At 36.3% G+C, this 14,321-nt stretch overlaps 1 protein-coding gene across 6 annotated transcripts in view; it reads left to right on the forward strand.

Annotated features, from left to right (window-relative positions):
- PPARGC1A (PPARG coactivator 1 alpha) overlaps positions 1–12,660 on the forward strand; it is a 467,754-nt gene extending 455,094 nt beyond the window's left edge. For all 6 annotated transcript variants that reach the window (XM_082462056.1, XM_082462052.1, XM_082462055.1 and 3 more), the window contains exons 11-13: positions 1,851–1,972; positions 2,304–2,455; positions 8,751–12,660. In XM_082462056.1, the coding sequence (XP_082318182.1) occupies positions 1,851–1,972; positions 2,304–2,455; positions 8,751–8,854 (378 nt within the window). In that variant the 3' untranslated portion in view covers positions 8,855–12,660. The remainder of the gene's footprint in view (positions 1–1,850; positions 1,973–2,303; positions 2,456–8,750) is intronic.
- Positions 12,661–14,321: the final 1,661 nt, after the last annotated feature.

A 14,321-nucleotide genomic window follows, 5' to 3' on the forward strand; every position in this document is an offset into this window, starting at 1 on the left:
TGCATATGGTAAAAGAAGAAACATGGATGATCAAATCACCTAGGAGGATATATATTATAGGGTCTGTGAATTGTTCAGTTACGTTTCTCAAACATTTATTGAGAGTCCACTCTTTGCCAAGTTCTTTGCTAAATACTGGGCACATGAAATGGACATATGTTCAGTAAATAACATAGGACATCTCTTTGCTTTAAGCCTAAATGACTTTTTGCATCATCCAAGATGTAAAAAGATATTCTCAGCACATCCAGAGAAAACTCTTAGGCAAGCTAAATCTGTACCTTTGCCCTGTATTTCCTAGTCTCTGCCTCTGTCTAACTTAAATCTCTCCAACCTTAAGTTCATTTCATTCTTGTTTGCCATTGATAGACATACAAGCTAACTGGTAAGCACTTCGTTATACTAACTTCTTTTTTCTTTTTTTTTTTTTTTTTTTTTAATGCTATTCTTGTCTGCTTACATTCTTTTTTTTTTTTATGTATGTATGTATGTATGTATGGCTGTGTTGGGTCTTCGTTTCTGTGCGAGGGCTTTCTCTAGTTGTGGCAAGTGGGGGCCACTCTTCATCGCGGTGCGCGGGCCTCTCACTATCGCAGTCTCTCGTTGCCGAGCACAGGCTCCAGACGCGCAGGCTCAGCAACTGTGGCTCACGGGCCAAGTCGCTCCGCGGCATGTGGGATCCTCCCAGACCAGGGCTCGAACCCGCGTCCCCTGCATTGGCAGGCAGATCCCCAACCACTGCGCCACCAGGGAAGCCCTATACTAACTTCTTACGTTCTTGAAAAACCTTTTCTCAGTTTGAGAAACATCTTCATCTTTGGCCTTGTCTTCTTGGAATAAGAGATATACGATTACTTCTTACACTAAGAATGCATTCTTGTTCTTTAAAAAGTGATCCATCTTCAGGCTATAAAATATTCTTCCCATATTTTGTAGGTTATAAATTGCTGTTGACTTTCAGATTATGATGATATTGACTCCACTTGTGAAAATTAGGCCACACCCTTCTCGTCTGTTCCTAAAATAAGATTCATTGGCAAAGTGAAATTTATAGCCTCTTTTATAGCTCTTATTCTTTGGAGATCCATGGCTTAAAATGGCCAGTATTTTAAGACTGTATTTTTAAAATTATTGTCTTTGGACCACCTGTATCAGAATCACTGGGGTGTGCTTGTTAAAAATAAAGATCATTGAAGCTTACTTTCCAAATTTTTTTAATACAGCTGGAATAAACCCAATAATTTGCATTTTTAATAAGCGCCCCAGGTAATTTGTATTTATACTAGAGTTTAAGAATCAATATTTTGAGGGGTGTCAAAATTTGTATGTCAAGCTATCATGCTGTACATCTTAAAATTATACAGTAATGGATGTCAATTATTTGTCAATAGAACTAAAAAATGTGTATATTTTTATCATTAGAATTCTGAGTTAAGGGGAAATTAAAGAGTTTTGCAAGCCAGGTCAGTTTCCTACCAATTTTGAAGATTAATAATCGAGTCACAAGTTTTAAAATATTTAATAGATATTATTCAGCTATTCAGTGATAAAAAAGATTGCATTGCACACATTTCTTCTATAATACATTAAATTTCATGTGACAAAGGAACAGAGATGGATAGAAAAAGTAGAAGAGAGTGAGAGGCGGAAGAGAGTGATACTGAAGAAATGGAAAGTAAAACTTGCTTCAAGTGTAGTCTTTTGTTCAGGTTTAGTGTGTGTTTTGCTTTAATTGGCATGCTCTGGGGGGGTTCTCATTATGCATGATTGTACATTTATAAATGTTTCTAGCATTCAACTTCTTTCCTATCTTCAGAACTAGCAAGTGTCTTCTCACTGTCCCCCCCTAGGAAGAACGCCGTGTGATTTATGTTGGTAAAATCAGACCTGACACAACACGGACAGAACTGAGGGGCCGTTTTGAAGTTTTTGGTGAAATTGAGGAGTGCACAGTAAATCTGCGGGATGATGGGTGAGAATCTTCAAGATTATTTCTTGTTTAGAAGCTGACATATGTAAAAAATTATGGCCATAAGATTACTAGAATGGGAATGCTTTGACAGATGACATGTTGAGTTCAGAACCTTATTTATTTTCTTTCATCCCTATTTATTAATCTTTCTAGTTGAGATTTCCTGTCCCAGAAATAAGTATTTAGCTGCTTGACAGGACAATCACACTGATAAATGGATGCAGTGGTTCAGACGTTGGCACCAGCGAAGTCTCCAAAGTAGAAAGGGTTACAGTCATATATGCTAATGCTTCCTCACTAGCTTTGAACTTCTCTTCTTTGTCCGTTGCAGAGACAGCTATGGTTTCATTACCTACCGTTATACCTGTGATGCTTTTGCTGCTCTTGAAAATGGATATACTTTACGCAGGTCGAATGAAACTGACTTCGAGCTGTACTTTTGTGGACGCAAGCAATTTTTCAAGTCTAACTATGCAGACCTAGGTATGGATTTTACTGTACATAGAATGAGGAATCCATAGTGTAGAGCTCAAAATGGAAGCATATGTAAACTGTAGGCACATTGGGTTGGACCATCACTTTATTTTACTAGAGGGAATATTTGAATACAGATTTTATCTTGTTTTTTATTTTTTAACACATGAGACAGTTTCAGAAGCAAGGGGCTTAAGTTTCGGCAACAAAGAGAAGAAGCAAATTGTTTCTACTGTCTGCCCATATGCTGAAATTCTGCACTATTGGTATGTCTTTGTGTGTGTGTGTGTGTGTGTGGTATGTTTTGAGTGTGCAGGTGTTGTATTCGTTTGTAATCTCTTACTGCTTTCCGTGCCTACCCTGAATCCTTTTGTACAAGCTATAACATTGGCATCATTGCTTTGCAGAACAGAATATGCAAAAGTCTTATTCTTTTTTCCTTATTATCTCACAAACTCTTAGAAATGTCAACATTTTCTACACGTTACACTCAGAGAGGAGAAAGTAAAATTTCATGTGCTAAAGCACACTGTACTTTCTTTAAAACAAAAGAAGAAAAAATACCCTGTTTTTGTTTAGTGCTTCTATATGCTAGGCACTGTGCCAAGGCTTTGTAAGCGTTTTCTCATTTAATTACCAGAACAATCCTAGGAAGTGGATATTATCATCCCCATTTTACAGGTAAGGAAGCTGAAGAATAGATAAGTATTCCTTTTTTCCTGTTATAAAAGTTGTACAGACTCAAGGGGTAACATTTGGAAAACATAAAAAGGTATTAAGAAAAATAGTAAAATCACCTATCAGCCTATCACCTAGAGATAACCACTCTTACCTAGTATGGGATTTGCTGTTCAGTATTTTGTCTCAGAACGTCAAATTTCTTATAGTTGAGGTCATATTATACGTATATATACACTTTTAAGTTCTGCTTTTCTCGATTAATATTATATAAGTTCATTTTCCACTGTGATTCAAAGGATCAAAAATAATTTACCAGTATATTTTAATGGTTGTATAGTATTCTATTTGGCAGATAGCGCCATTATATTTAATTGTTCCATTATAGCTAAACACATTTTCGGTTTTTGATATTATAAATAATGCCACGATGGACATCTTGATTTCCTTTCCAATTTTAATTTTGTTCCTTTCCATGTTATTCCCTAACTAATGTGTGTATTGTAAGCCTTTAAATTCCTTCATGAAATAATGAAGGAAAATGGCAAATGTCTTGTGCATATGACATAATTATTTAAATCAATTTATAATAATCATCATGAAATTAACATATAAATCTGCTCCTAAGCATTATTATATGTCTATCTGCACTTGCTTTGGCTTGGTATAAAGACAAAAAAATGAATACCAAATACAGGGCTTTTTTCTTCCTTCAGCTGAACTGATGTCTTCCTAGAGTAATTGATACAGGTGGGGTGCATTGTTCAGGGGGAATATGCTATAATTCACTTCGCTAGCTAAATAGATAGTATGAAGCAGGGGAGAGGCAGTTGACTGTTAGAGAGATAGACGCCTAGGGATGAAAATATAAAAGGTGGCAAGTCATTTGTTCAAATGTTGGCTGATAAAAACAGTCCAGACAGATTGAAGTCTTGAGTTGATTTGACTTATTTTCTTCAGTGATGAAGGCCAGGGTGTTTTCTAGTCTCTCCAAACATCTAGAGTTTAAAATAAGCTACCTAGAGGGGCCTTTAGATCGTGATTCATCACTGGTAAAGGGAGCATGGGATAGTATTTCCAAATTGAACTGGAGCCTCCCTGAAATATTTCTAAGAAGAATGCTTCTCCTCTAGTTATCTCTCTGCCTTGCCAGCAGCAATAGAAACTTTGCCATTCCTAAGCTAGCTCTGATTTCCTGAAAGGTGTGTTTGATGTGTATTGTAATAGCATGGATTTTTCCAATTCCCTCCAGCCTTAATAAATGCAGGAAGTGGAGTCCATCTGAGTGTAGGCCTGGTGTAGTTGAAAGCGCCTTGGCTTTGGAATTTCTCAGGCCTGGTTTTGAAACCTGAGTTAGCTTTTTGACCTTGAACAATTAAACTCCCTCTGCTTCTGGTTCTTCATTTGTAAAATACATTATAATGTGGTTGTGAAGATTAAATATGTGTCTGTGAAGCCCTTAGCATAGTGTCAGTGTCTGGCACAAAATAGATTCTCAATGAATAGTAGCTATAATTATAATAAAAATGATTGTTATGAGAAGTTATAAATTTCAAGTTATTTTAAAATGAAAGAATCAACACCAGGGGCCAGCTTTGGAACCAAACAACATCATATATGTCTTGTCTTTATTCCCTGAATAGTTGAAGTTAAGTGCCTAGGGCCATGAATGCTGAATACAACGTGCATATAAGCATATACTGGACTCTTAGAGGGGTTGGGAGCTTACGTGTATGTCAAGAGTAAAGTGACATGATGTGATACTGATTAATTTTACCAAAAGTAAAGCAACCTATCATTTTAGATAGATTATCAATTTTTAAAATTTTTATTTGCTCTCCTAAATTAAGTGAGCTCCCATATCCCATGTCTCTGCTATTTTTAAAATATAGTTAATTTACAATGTTGTGTTAGTTTCAAGAGTACAGCAAAGTGATTCAGTTATACATGTATATATATATTCTTTTTCAGATTCTTTTCCACTATAGATTATTATAAGATATTGAGTAGAGTTCCCTGTGCTATCCAGTAGGTCCTTGTTGTTTATCTATTTTATATATAGTCGTGTGTGTCTGTTCATCCCAGTCATCTATCTCCCCCCACCCCCTCCCCCCCATCCCCTTTGGTAACCATAAGTTTGTTTTCTATGTCTGTGAGTCTATTTCTGTTTTGTAAGTAAGTTCATTTGTATCATTTTTTTTAGATTCAACATTTAAGTGATATATGATATTTGTCTTTCTCTGTCTGACTTACTTCACTTGGTATGATAAATTCTAGGTCCACCCATGTTGCTGCAAATGGCATTATTTCATTCTTTTTTTAGGGCTGAGTAATATTCCATTGTATATATGTATCACATCTTCTTTATCCATTCCTCTGTCAGTGGACATTTAGGTTGCTTCCATGTCTTGGTTATTGTAACACTGGGGTACATGTATCCTTTCAGATTACGGTTTTCTCCAGATATATGCCCAGGAGTGGGATTGATGGATCATATGGTAGTTCTATTTTTAGTTTTTTAAGGAACCTCCATACTGTTCTCCATAGTGGTTGTACCAATTTACATTCCCACCAACAGTGTAGGAGGGTTCTTTTTTCTCCACACCCTCTTCAGCATCTATTATTTGTAGACTTTTAAATGATGGCCATTCTGACTGGTGTGAAGTGATACCTCATCATAGTTTTGATTTGCATTTCCCTAATAATTAGTGATATTGAGCAGCTTTTCATGTCCCTGTTGGCCATCTGTATGTCTTCTTTGGAGAAATGTCTATTTAGGTCTCCATTTCTCTGCTGTTGAGGCCACTTAATCGTTACTTACAATACTATTAATGCAAAACACAATGATTCTAGTTACTATTTACGAGCCAGATTTATAAATGAGACTCAGAATTTAAAGGGATGATCAAGCTTACCATGATGAAGCCAATATTTAAGTCTGGTTTCTATGAATCTGTAATCTGTGTGTCTTTCTGTTTACTGTTCTATAAACAAATAGATCTTTCCATTTGAAAGAGCTTGATGAAAAATCTCAAAGAGGAAAGACAGAAATTAAATTAGGACTATAGGGTCAAAATAGAAGGATGGGTCACGATTAAGAATATGATCATTTTGATCAGGAATTAGTTATGGCTTAGAATTTGTAAATAATAAAAAGTAAACAAATAACATTGGTCACAAACTCTTTATTAACTCAAAGAAATGTATTATATTATCAACATCTTGAATACATATGTAACTTTACATATACCCTCGCCATTCATTGGTAAATCAATCCCAGATCTAAACACAAATATGTTCAATCATGTTTTTAATAATATGTGGGTGTTCAAGATTAATACATTCATTAGACAAATACTGAGTGCCTACTTTGTGCCAACAGTTTTCTAGGTGCTCGGAATACAGTTGTGATGTGATTTGTTTCTATTAATACAGTATTATTAATTATAAAAATTTATTTTTTTAATTTGTTAGAGTGGCTTTCAGGTTATTCCTATAAAAATTTAATTATCTCTTACTTGTGTTGCAATATCCTTCCTTTAGTGGAGGGAAAGGGGTGGAGTGGATGTTATTGCCACAGGAGTTGCATATAAACACATTGTCTTTTCAAGAAATGAGAAAGATTTTGTGGGTGCCGACTGACATGGTATGCCCATGAAAGTTGGTATATACGTAAGCACCAGCCACTGTATTTCACAGTGTAGAAACTCTTGAAACCCACTGTATCAAAGTGCTTTTAGTATTTACTAATGAAAATACAGAAACACTGTAATTCTGGGTTTCATGTAGAATAATCCCAAATTAAGACATTTTAAATATTCTCAAAATTTCCTCCAAGGAAAGATACACATATATGTTCTCGACGGTTCTATGCTGACTTTATGTCACACAGACTGCCATCACTGGACAACTCTTCCATCTTCATCTACAATGCAAGTGGAATTCTGATTTCAGGCTAGTCTCTGATAATGAGCAGGACTTGTTTTGTGTGTCTACAGAAAAGATTTCGATTTGAACAACAGCTACTCATGAGGCTTTGGTTATACAAGCAAAGTATTCATTAGGCTATGAAGAGAAGAGTGTAAGCCAGTGTAATTTAAGATGGACCATATAAAATGTTAGTGAGGAAAGATGGGCCATTTTTGTCCTGTTTTTATATCTGAGGCTGACTATAATTGTTCATCTTACCTGGAAAAAGAAATGCGGTAAAGACAAGGGATGGTGAGAATGGAAAAAAAAAAAAATGTGAGGGAATTTCCTTGTCTTTAAAGTAGATTGAAGCGGTGGGGAAGGGGAATCAGCCTGGTTCTGGAGAGCTTGAGGGATTTGCAACCTTTTCAGAAGAACACCTTGTGAGGTCAGTGATTAGCCCCCATATTATCCAGTATTACCCTTTTCTATCACCGAGCGTTTCTATTTTGTAATTTAATCTGGGTAAAACACAAATATTTATATTTTAGTAAGATTGTTAACGTTTCCCAGAAAGGTTTAGTTTTCTCTTCTAGTAAGTGCTTTCCAAAGCATGAATGTGTTTGCCAGAGGCCCTCTGTTGTATTTCCAAGATACCTTTTCTCCAGCTGAGACACCAGCAGAAATAGTTGACTTTTTCATAGATGTCAATGGAGAAAAATCAGAAATATTTGACAGAATTTTACTTGACGTCCAACGTGGCTGACATACACCCATTTTGTTCAGGGCCACTTAAAGTGGCATGTGGAGCTTTGCACAAAAGCTTACTTGGACTAGTTTAAGGATCTAAGAAAGACCATGGCTTTATTTATGCGGGTGTATTTTTCCTCTCCTATTAGTGAGTAAAGAGGCTGCATTTGCCCTCTCTGGACATGAAGCATTTTCCTAAACCTTCTAATTTGGGGAGAGTTTGTGCCACTGTTGCTGGGGTCCCTCAAGGTACTGGAGATCATATGTCCCTCCCGCCTGAAAGGGGAGCAGCAGGGCGATGATTCGGTGAAGTTCTGACAATTCCCTCTCTCCTACTCAACTGGCTTTCATGCTCAATGCAATCAATCCCACTGAATAGGAAAATTAGTTCCAGCTTCTACTTTTACCTCTCCAACTAAGTGGTTGGGGAACCTTGGGTAAGTCATCTACCAGGAAGGGAGAGGGGGCTTATTTTTAAAGCATATTGATTGACTAAGTTGCTAATGAAAAGAAATATTAAGGTCTGTTCTGATTACCTCCCAGGAGTGTTTAAATCTAAAATGAGTCAATAGATGACTGTTTTGAATGCTTGTCACTCCTTACTCTCTGCAAATATATACATGTGCTATAAATAGATAAATAAATATATAAATATACAATTAATTAACTAAAATATTGGTGTGTATATATACCAGTACCATATACTGTAAAAATACCTTCTGCAAATATATATATGCATATTAATATTCATACATATAAATACCTTCTGAAAAAATATATATGTAAATATATGCACATATATATGTGTACACCAACACCAATATCATATACTAATAAAAGTTGGGCGTATTTTTTAAAGTATATCGATTGGATAAGTTGCTCTTGAATCAGGTAATCTTAGATTAGATGATTGAGTTAATGACCATCAGCAAAGGGTACATCTAAATCTGGCTTGGGTTTCTTTCAGATTCAAACTCAGATGACTTTGACCCTGCTTCCACCAAGAGCAAGTATGACTCTCTGGATTTCGATAGTTTACTGAAAGAAGCCCAGAGAAGCTTGCGCAGGTAACATGTTCCCTGGCTGAGGATGACAGAGGGACGGTGAATACCTCACGGGACAGCGCGTCCTTCCCTAACAGACTGTTGCAAATCATACTTAGGAATTTCTCCTACTTTACACTCTCTGTACAAAAACAAAACAAAACAACAACAATACAACAAGAACAACAATGGTTTACATGAACACAGCTGCTGAAGAGGCAAGAGACAGAATGGAAACCTAGTAAGCACATGTTTATTTATGGGTGTCAGCTTTGCTTTCCCTGAGTCTCTTGGTGATGGAGTGTGTGTGTGTGTGTGTGTGTGTGTGTGTGTGTGTGTGTACGCGGTGTGTGTGTTTGCCTGGTTTGGGGGAAGTGTGTATGTACAGGTGGGGACTGGGGGCACCTGACCAGAGCGTGCAAGGGCAAACCACTTCAAATGGCAGCAGTTCCATGAAGACACACTTAAAACCTAGAACTTCAAAATGTTCATATTCTATTCAGAAGGAAAAAAAATGTGTACATCCAAAAGGAAAGAAAACCAACCAACCACAAGCCACCCTAAAATGACAGCCACTGATGTCTGGGCATCAGCCTCCGTACTCTGTTTTTTTTTAAGAAAGTGCAACATCAACTTGAAGCAAGCTTTCTCTCATAACGTAATGATTATATGACAATCCCGAAGAAACTGCAGGTTCCGTAGAACTCATATCCTTTCTCTCTCTCTCCCTTTTTTTCTTTCTTTTTTTCCTTTTTCCTTTTGCCATGGAATCTGGGTGGGAAAGGATACTTCGGGCACCGAGCTCAACTTTCCTAACATTTTGAAGTTTCTGTAGTTCGTCCTTTCTCATGACACCCATGTAAATGTCCAAAATGTTGATCTTCCACAGCGAATTTCAAAAGCCTTGTCAATGGTCAAGCGTGCAGCTTGTTCAGTGGTTCTTTCTTAGGAGCGAGCACGGTGTTACATTGCTAATGGGAGTTGGGTAGAACTCTCTGGGATGTGTTCAGATAGTATAATTGCTACATTCTCTGATGTAGTTAAGTATTTACAGATGTTAAATGGAGTATTTTTATTTTGTGTACATACGATACAATGATGTTCTTTTTTTGTTACAGCTATGCACTGTAAATGCAGCCTTCTTTTCAAAACTGCTGAATTTTTCTTAATCGAGAATATTCAAATGTAACTATGAGGTGAAACAATTATTGTACACTAACATATTTAGAAGCTGAACTTACCGCTTATATATATTTGATTGTAAAACAAAACAAACAAACAAAAAAGGACAGTGTGTGTGTCCGTTGAGTGCAACACAACAAATCGATGCTTTACGCACAATCATCCCTTCTTAGGTGAGCTTCGATCCAAGCATCTTGTCAAGAAATCTCCTAGCCCCCTAAAGGTATTAACCACTTCTGCGATATTTTTCCACATTTTCTTGTTGCTTGTTTTTCTTTGAAGTTTTATACACTGGATTTGTTAGGGGAATGAAATTTTCTCATCTAAAATTTTTCTAGAAGATATCATGATTTTATGTAAAGTCTCTCAATGGGTAACCATTAAGAAATGTTTTTATTTTCTCTATCAACAGTAGTTTTGAAACTAGAGGTCAGAAATCTTTTTAAAATGCTGTTTTGTTTTAATTTTTGTGATTTTAATTTGATACAAAATGCTGAGGTAATAATTACAGTATGATTTTTACAATAATTAATGTGTGTCTGAAGACTATCTTTGAAGCCAGTATCTCTTTCCCTTGGCAGAGTATGATGATGGTATTTATCTGTATTTTTTACAGTTATGCATCCTGTATAAATACTGATATTTCATTCCTTTGTTTACTAAAGAGACATATTTATCAGTTGCAGATAGCCTATTTATTATAAATTATGAGATGATGAAAATAATAAAGCCAGTGGAAATTTTCTACCTAGGATGCATGGCAATTGTCAGGTTGGAGTTTAAGTGTTTCATTTGGGAAATTCCGCTTTTGCAGAAGCAGTGTTTCTACTTGCACTAGCATGGCCTCTGACGTGACCATGAAGTTGTTCTTGATGACATTGCTTCTGCTAAATTCAATAAAAACTTCAGAAAAACCTCCATTTTTGAGCATCAGGATTTCCTCTGAGTGTGGAGCCCTGGAATGGAAGTCAGTAAAGTTTGGCGTGTATATTCAAGTTTCTAAATTGAGATTCGATCACAGTTTGGCCGACATGACTTTCCTGGAAGACATGATATACCTACTACGTAATCGTTCTTTTCCTTTCTCTCGCCCAACACAATCTTATAAAATGGATTTCACCCCCAGGCCAATGCAGCTCATTTTGAAAGCTGCATTCATTTATCACCAGCATATTGTGTTCTGAGTGAATCCACTGTCTGTCCTGTCGGATGCTTGCTTGAGTTTTTGGCTTCTTATTTCTAAGTAGATAGAAAGCAATAAAAATACTATGAAATAAAAGAACTTGTTCACAGGTCCTGCGTTACGACCGTAACACATCTTTGATCCGCCTAATTCTTGTTGTTCCGTAGGTTAAATGCAGGTATTTTAACTCTGTGTGGACGCCAAACTAAAGTTTACAGTCTTTCTTTCTGAATTTTGAGTATCTTCTGTTGTAGAATAAGAATAAAAAAAAGACTATTAAGAGCAATAAATTATTTTTAAGAAATCAATATTTAGTAAATCATATTATGTGTTCAAGGACCAGATGCTTTCTCTATTTTGCCTTGAAATTTTTTGTGATCCAATTTTCAATACATTCTCCTTTTTGCCCTGGATTGTTGACATGAGTAAAAATCTAGGTTTCTTTTCTTACTTATGAAAAGACAACACTACAGATTTCATGTTGAGGATTCATTTATCCCCCCTTCTGGCCTGACAAATATTGTTACCATGAAGATAGCTTTCTTCCATGGACTTCAAATTGCATCTAAAATTAGTGCAAAGAGAGACTCACTAGACCATCCAAATAGAGCTTTTGTATCTTATGCAGACACTGTGGGTAGCCCATCAAAATGTAAACTGTGTTCCTTTTATTTTTATTTTTTAAATTTTTTTTGGAGAGAATATTTCAAATGAACACATGCACCCCATCATCACTGGAGGCAAATTTCAGCATAGATCTGTAGGATTTTTAGATGACCCCGGGCCATTGCCTTCATGCTGTGGTAAGTACCACATCTACAATTTTGGTAACTGAACTGGTGCTTTAGAAATGTGGGGTTTTTTTTTTTTTTTTTCAAAGAGATGTAGCAGAATAATTCTTCCAGTGCAACAAAATCAATTTTTGCTAAACGACTCTGAGAGCAACGGTTGGGCTGTCAACATTCAAAGCAGCAGAGAGGGAACTTTGCACTATTGGGGTATGATGGTTGGGTCAGTTGAAAAAAAGGAAACCTTTTCATGCCTTTAGATGTGAACTTACAGTAGGTAATGATTATGTGTCCTTTTTTGATGGCTGTAACGAGAACTTCAATCACTGTAGTCTAAGACCTGATCTATAGATGACCTAGAATAGCCATGTAATATAATGTGATGATTCTAAATTTGTACCTATGTGACAGACATTTTCAATAATATGAACTGCTGATTTGATGGAGCTACTATAAGATTTGTAGGTGAAAGTGTAATACTGTTGGTTGAACTATGCTGAAGAGGGAAAGTGAGCGATCAGTTGAGCCCTTGTCGGGCTTTTTATTTTTCCCACCTGCCAACTCTACATGTATTGTTGTGGTTTTATTCATTGTATGAAAATTCCTGTGATTTTTTTTTTAAATGTGCAGTACACATCAGCCTCACTGAGCTAATAAAGGGAAACGAATGTTTCAAATCTACTTCTGCTTTTCTTATTTATCATAACCAAGCTCCTGGCATATTCCTCAGATCAGTACACATTACTTGCTTATCGTTATTCTGTTTCCTCTCTGGATCTCCCCCCTCCCCCTGCTTTTCCATATTCATGGATGGATTTCAGCTCTAAGGTAACATGCACCTTCTGTATTTTACCTTGTCTCCTTTCAAATGGCAAAGGCGGAAGTGGTGATTTCTATAATGAGAAGTGATGTGGGACTTTATCAAACGGATTAGCTCTGTTTTTGTACTTAACCCTGGAAAGTGTGAATTTTAAGTACAAGCCACTGCCCCTAGTGAGAAACCTGCTAAATATGTCAGCTTAGGAAGCAATTCTACTCTAATGGACTGAATTTTTTTTTATTGACAGTTGATTTACAATGTTATGTTAGTTTCTGGTGTATAGCATGGACTGAATATTTTTTGAAGACTTGTAACAGAATGCATCTCCCTGTCCCCCCGTCATATGTAAGTCATCAGGTTAAATATGGGACAAGCTGATAGATTGCTGCTGGTATGGCTTGCTGTCAGGATGTCCACTGCACCTTGTAGGTGATTGGTGATCTTCATGACAGAGATTGCAGAGAATGTGTTATTAGTGCTCTGCCATGTCCAGATTTCAGATGTGGTCCTCACTCCCAGCCACTTGCATTGCAAGATTCAGCATAAGCCTAGACATGGGGAAAGGTGGCTAAATATATTCCAGCTCCCAGCCCCCCCCTTTCTCCTACAGAAAAACGTATTCGTAATTATTGGAAATGTGATAGAGCTATCAATAGTACATCGAAATCTACTAAATAACACAAGAAGCACTTCCCATGGCTCTCTGTCTATTTTATAGCACTGTAAGATTTGCCAATTATTTTATCAAAATAGAAAATAAAAACTTACCGTTATCTTACCCAAATACTGCATTCATCTACAACTGTGATTCAGTCAGTGGATAAGCCTCAGATTGTGACTTGTCTCCACTGGTGTTTAAATTGTATAGGGCATTTTGAATCTTCTGGCTGGAATTAGCAAGGGCAATAGAATAATGACAGTCTTCCTTTTAAAGGGTTAACTTTTTTACCCTTAAAAACCTTTTGAGGGTAAAGATGGATTTTTAAGAAAAAAAAAAGGAGTAGCCACTAGCCTTGCACAGGGACATCCTGATTAGAGATAGAGGATTCATTTGATGTTGTCCTCAAACATTAAATCGCTTCCATCCTTAATGATACTAATGGCAAAATAATTATTGAAGCCAAAATTAGGCTGACTAAAATAAATGAACACTGGATATGAATAGTTTATTTAAAAGGAGCTTGTTTCCATTCAAAAGTCCTCCAAACTAATCTGTTTAAAGTATACAATGTGATATTGGTTCAAAATCCTTTTTCAGCATTGCCAGTTTTCTCTTAATTGTAGCATTATTCAGCTGATCACTGGGTATAATTTACAGCTCTGAGAGCACTGCTATACTCATTTGACACCAGCGTCACTAGCTACACAGTCGTAACTCAGTATTAATCATAGAATGTTATAACCAAGATGTACTTTTTGCAATGTTTATGTTAATCTTGTATTTTGCAATTCTCTTTACCATTTCTTATTTTCAAACACAGTATACACTATTATAAATCAATCTTCACACTTTATCAAACAG

The sequence above is a fragment of the Balaenoptera physalus genome (genome assembly GCF_965194825.1).
Source record: "Balaenoptera physalus genome assembly, chromosome: 5".
NCBI lineage: Eukaryota > Metazoa > Chordata > Mammalia > Artiodactyla > Balaenopteridae > Balaenoptera > Balaenoptera physalus.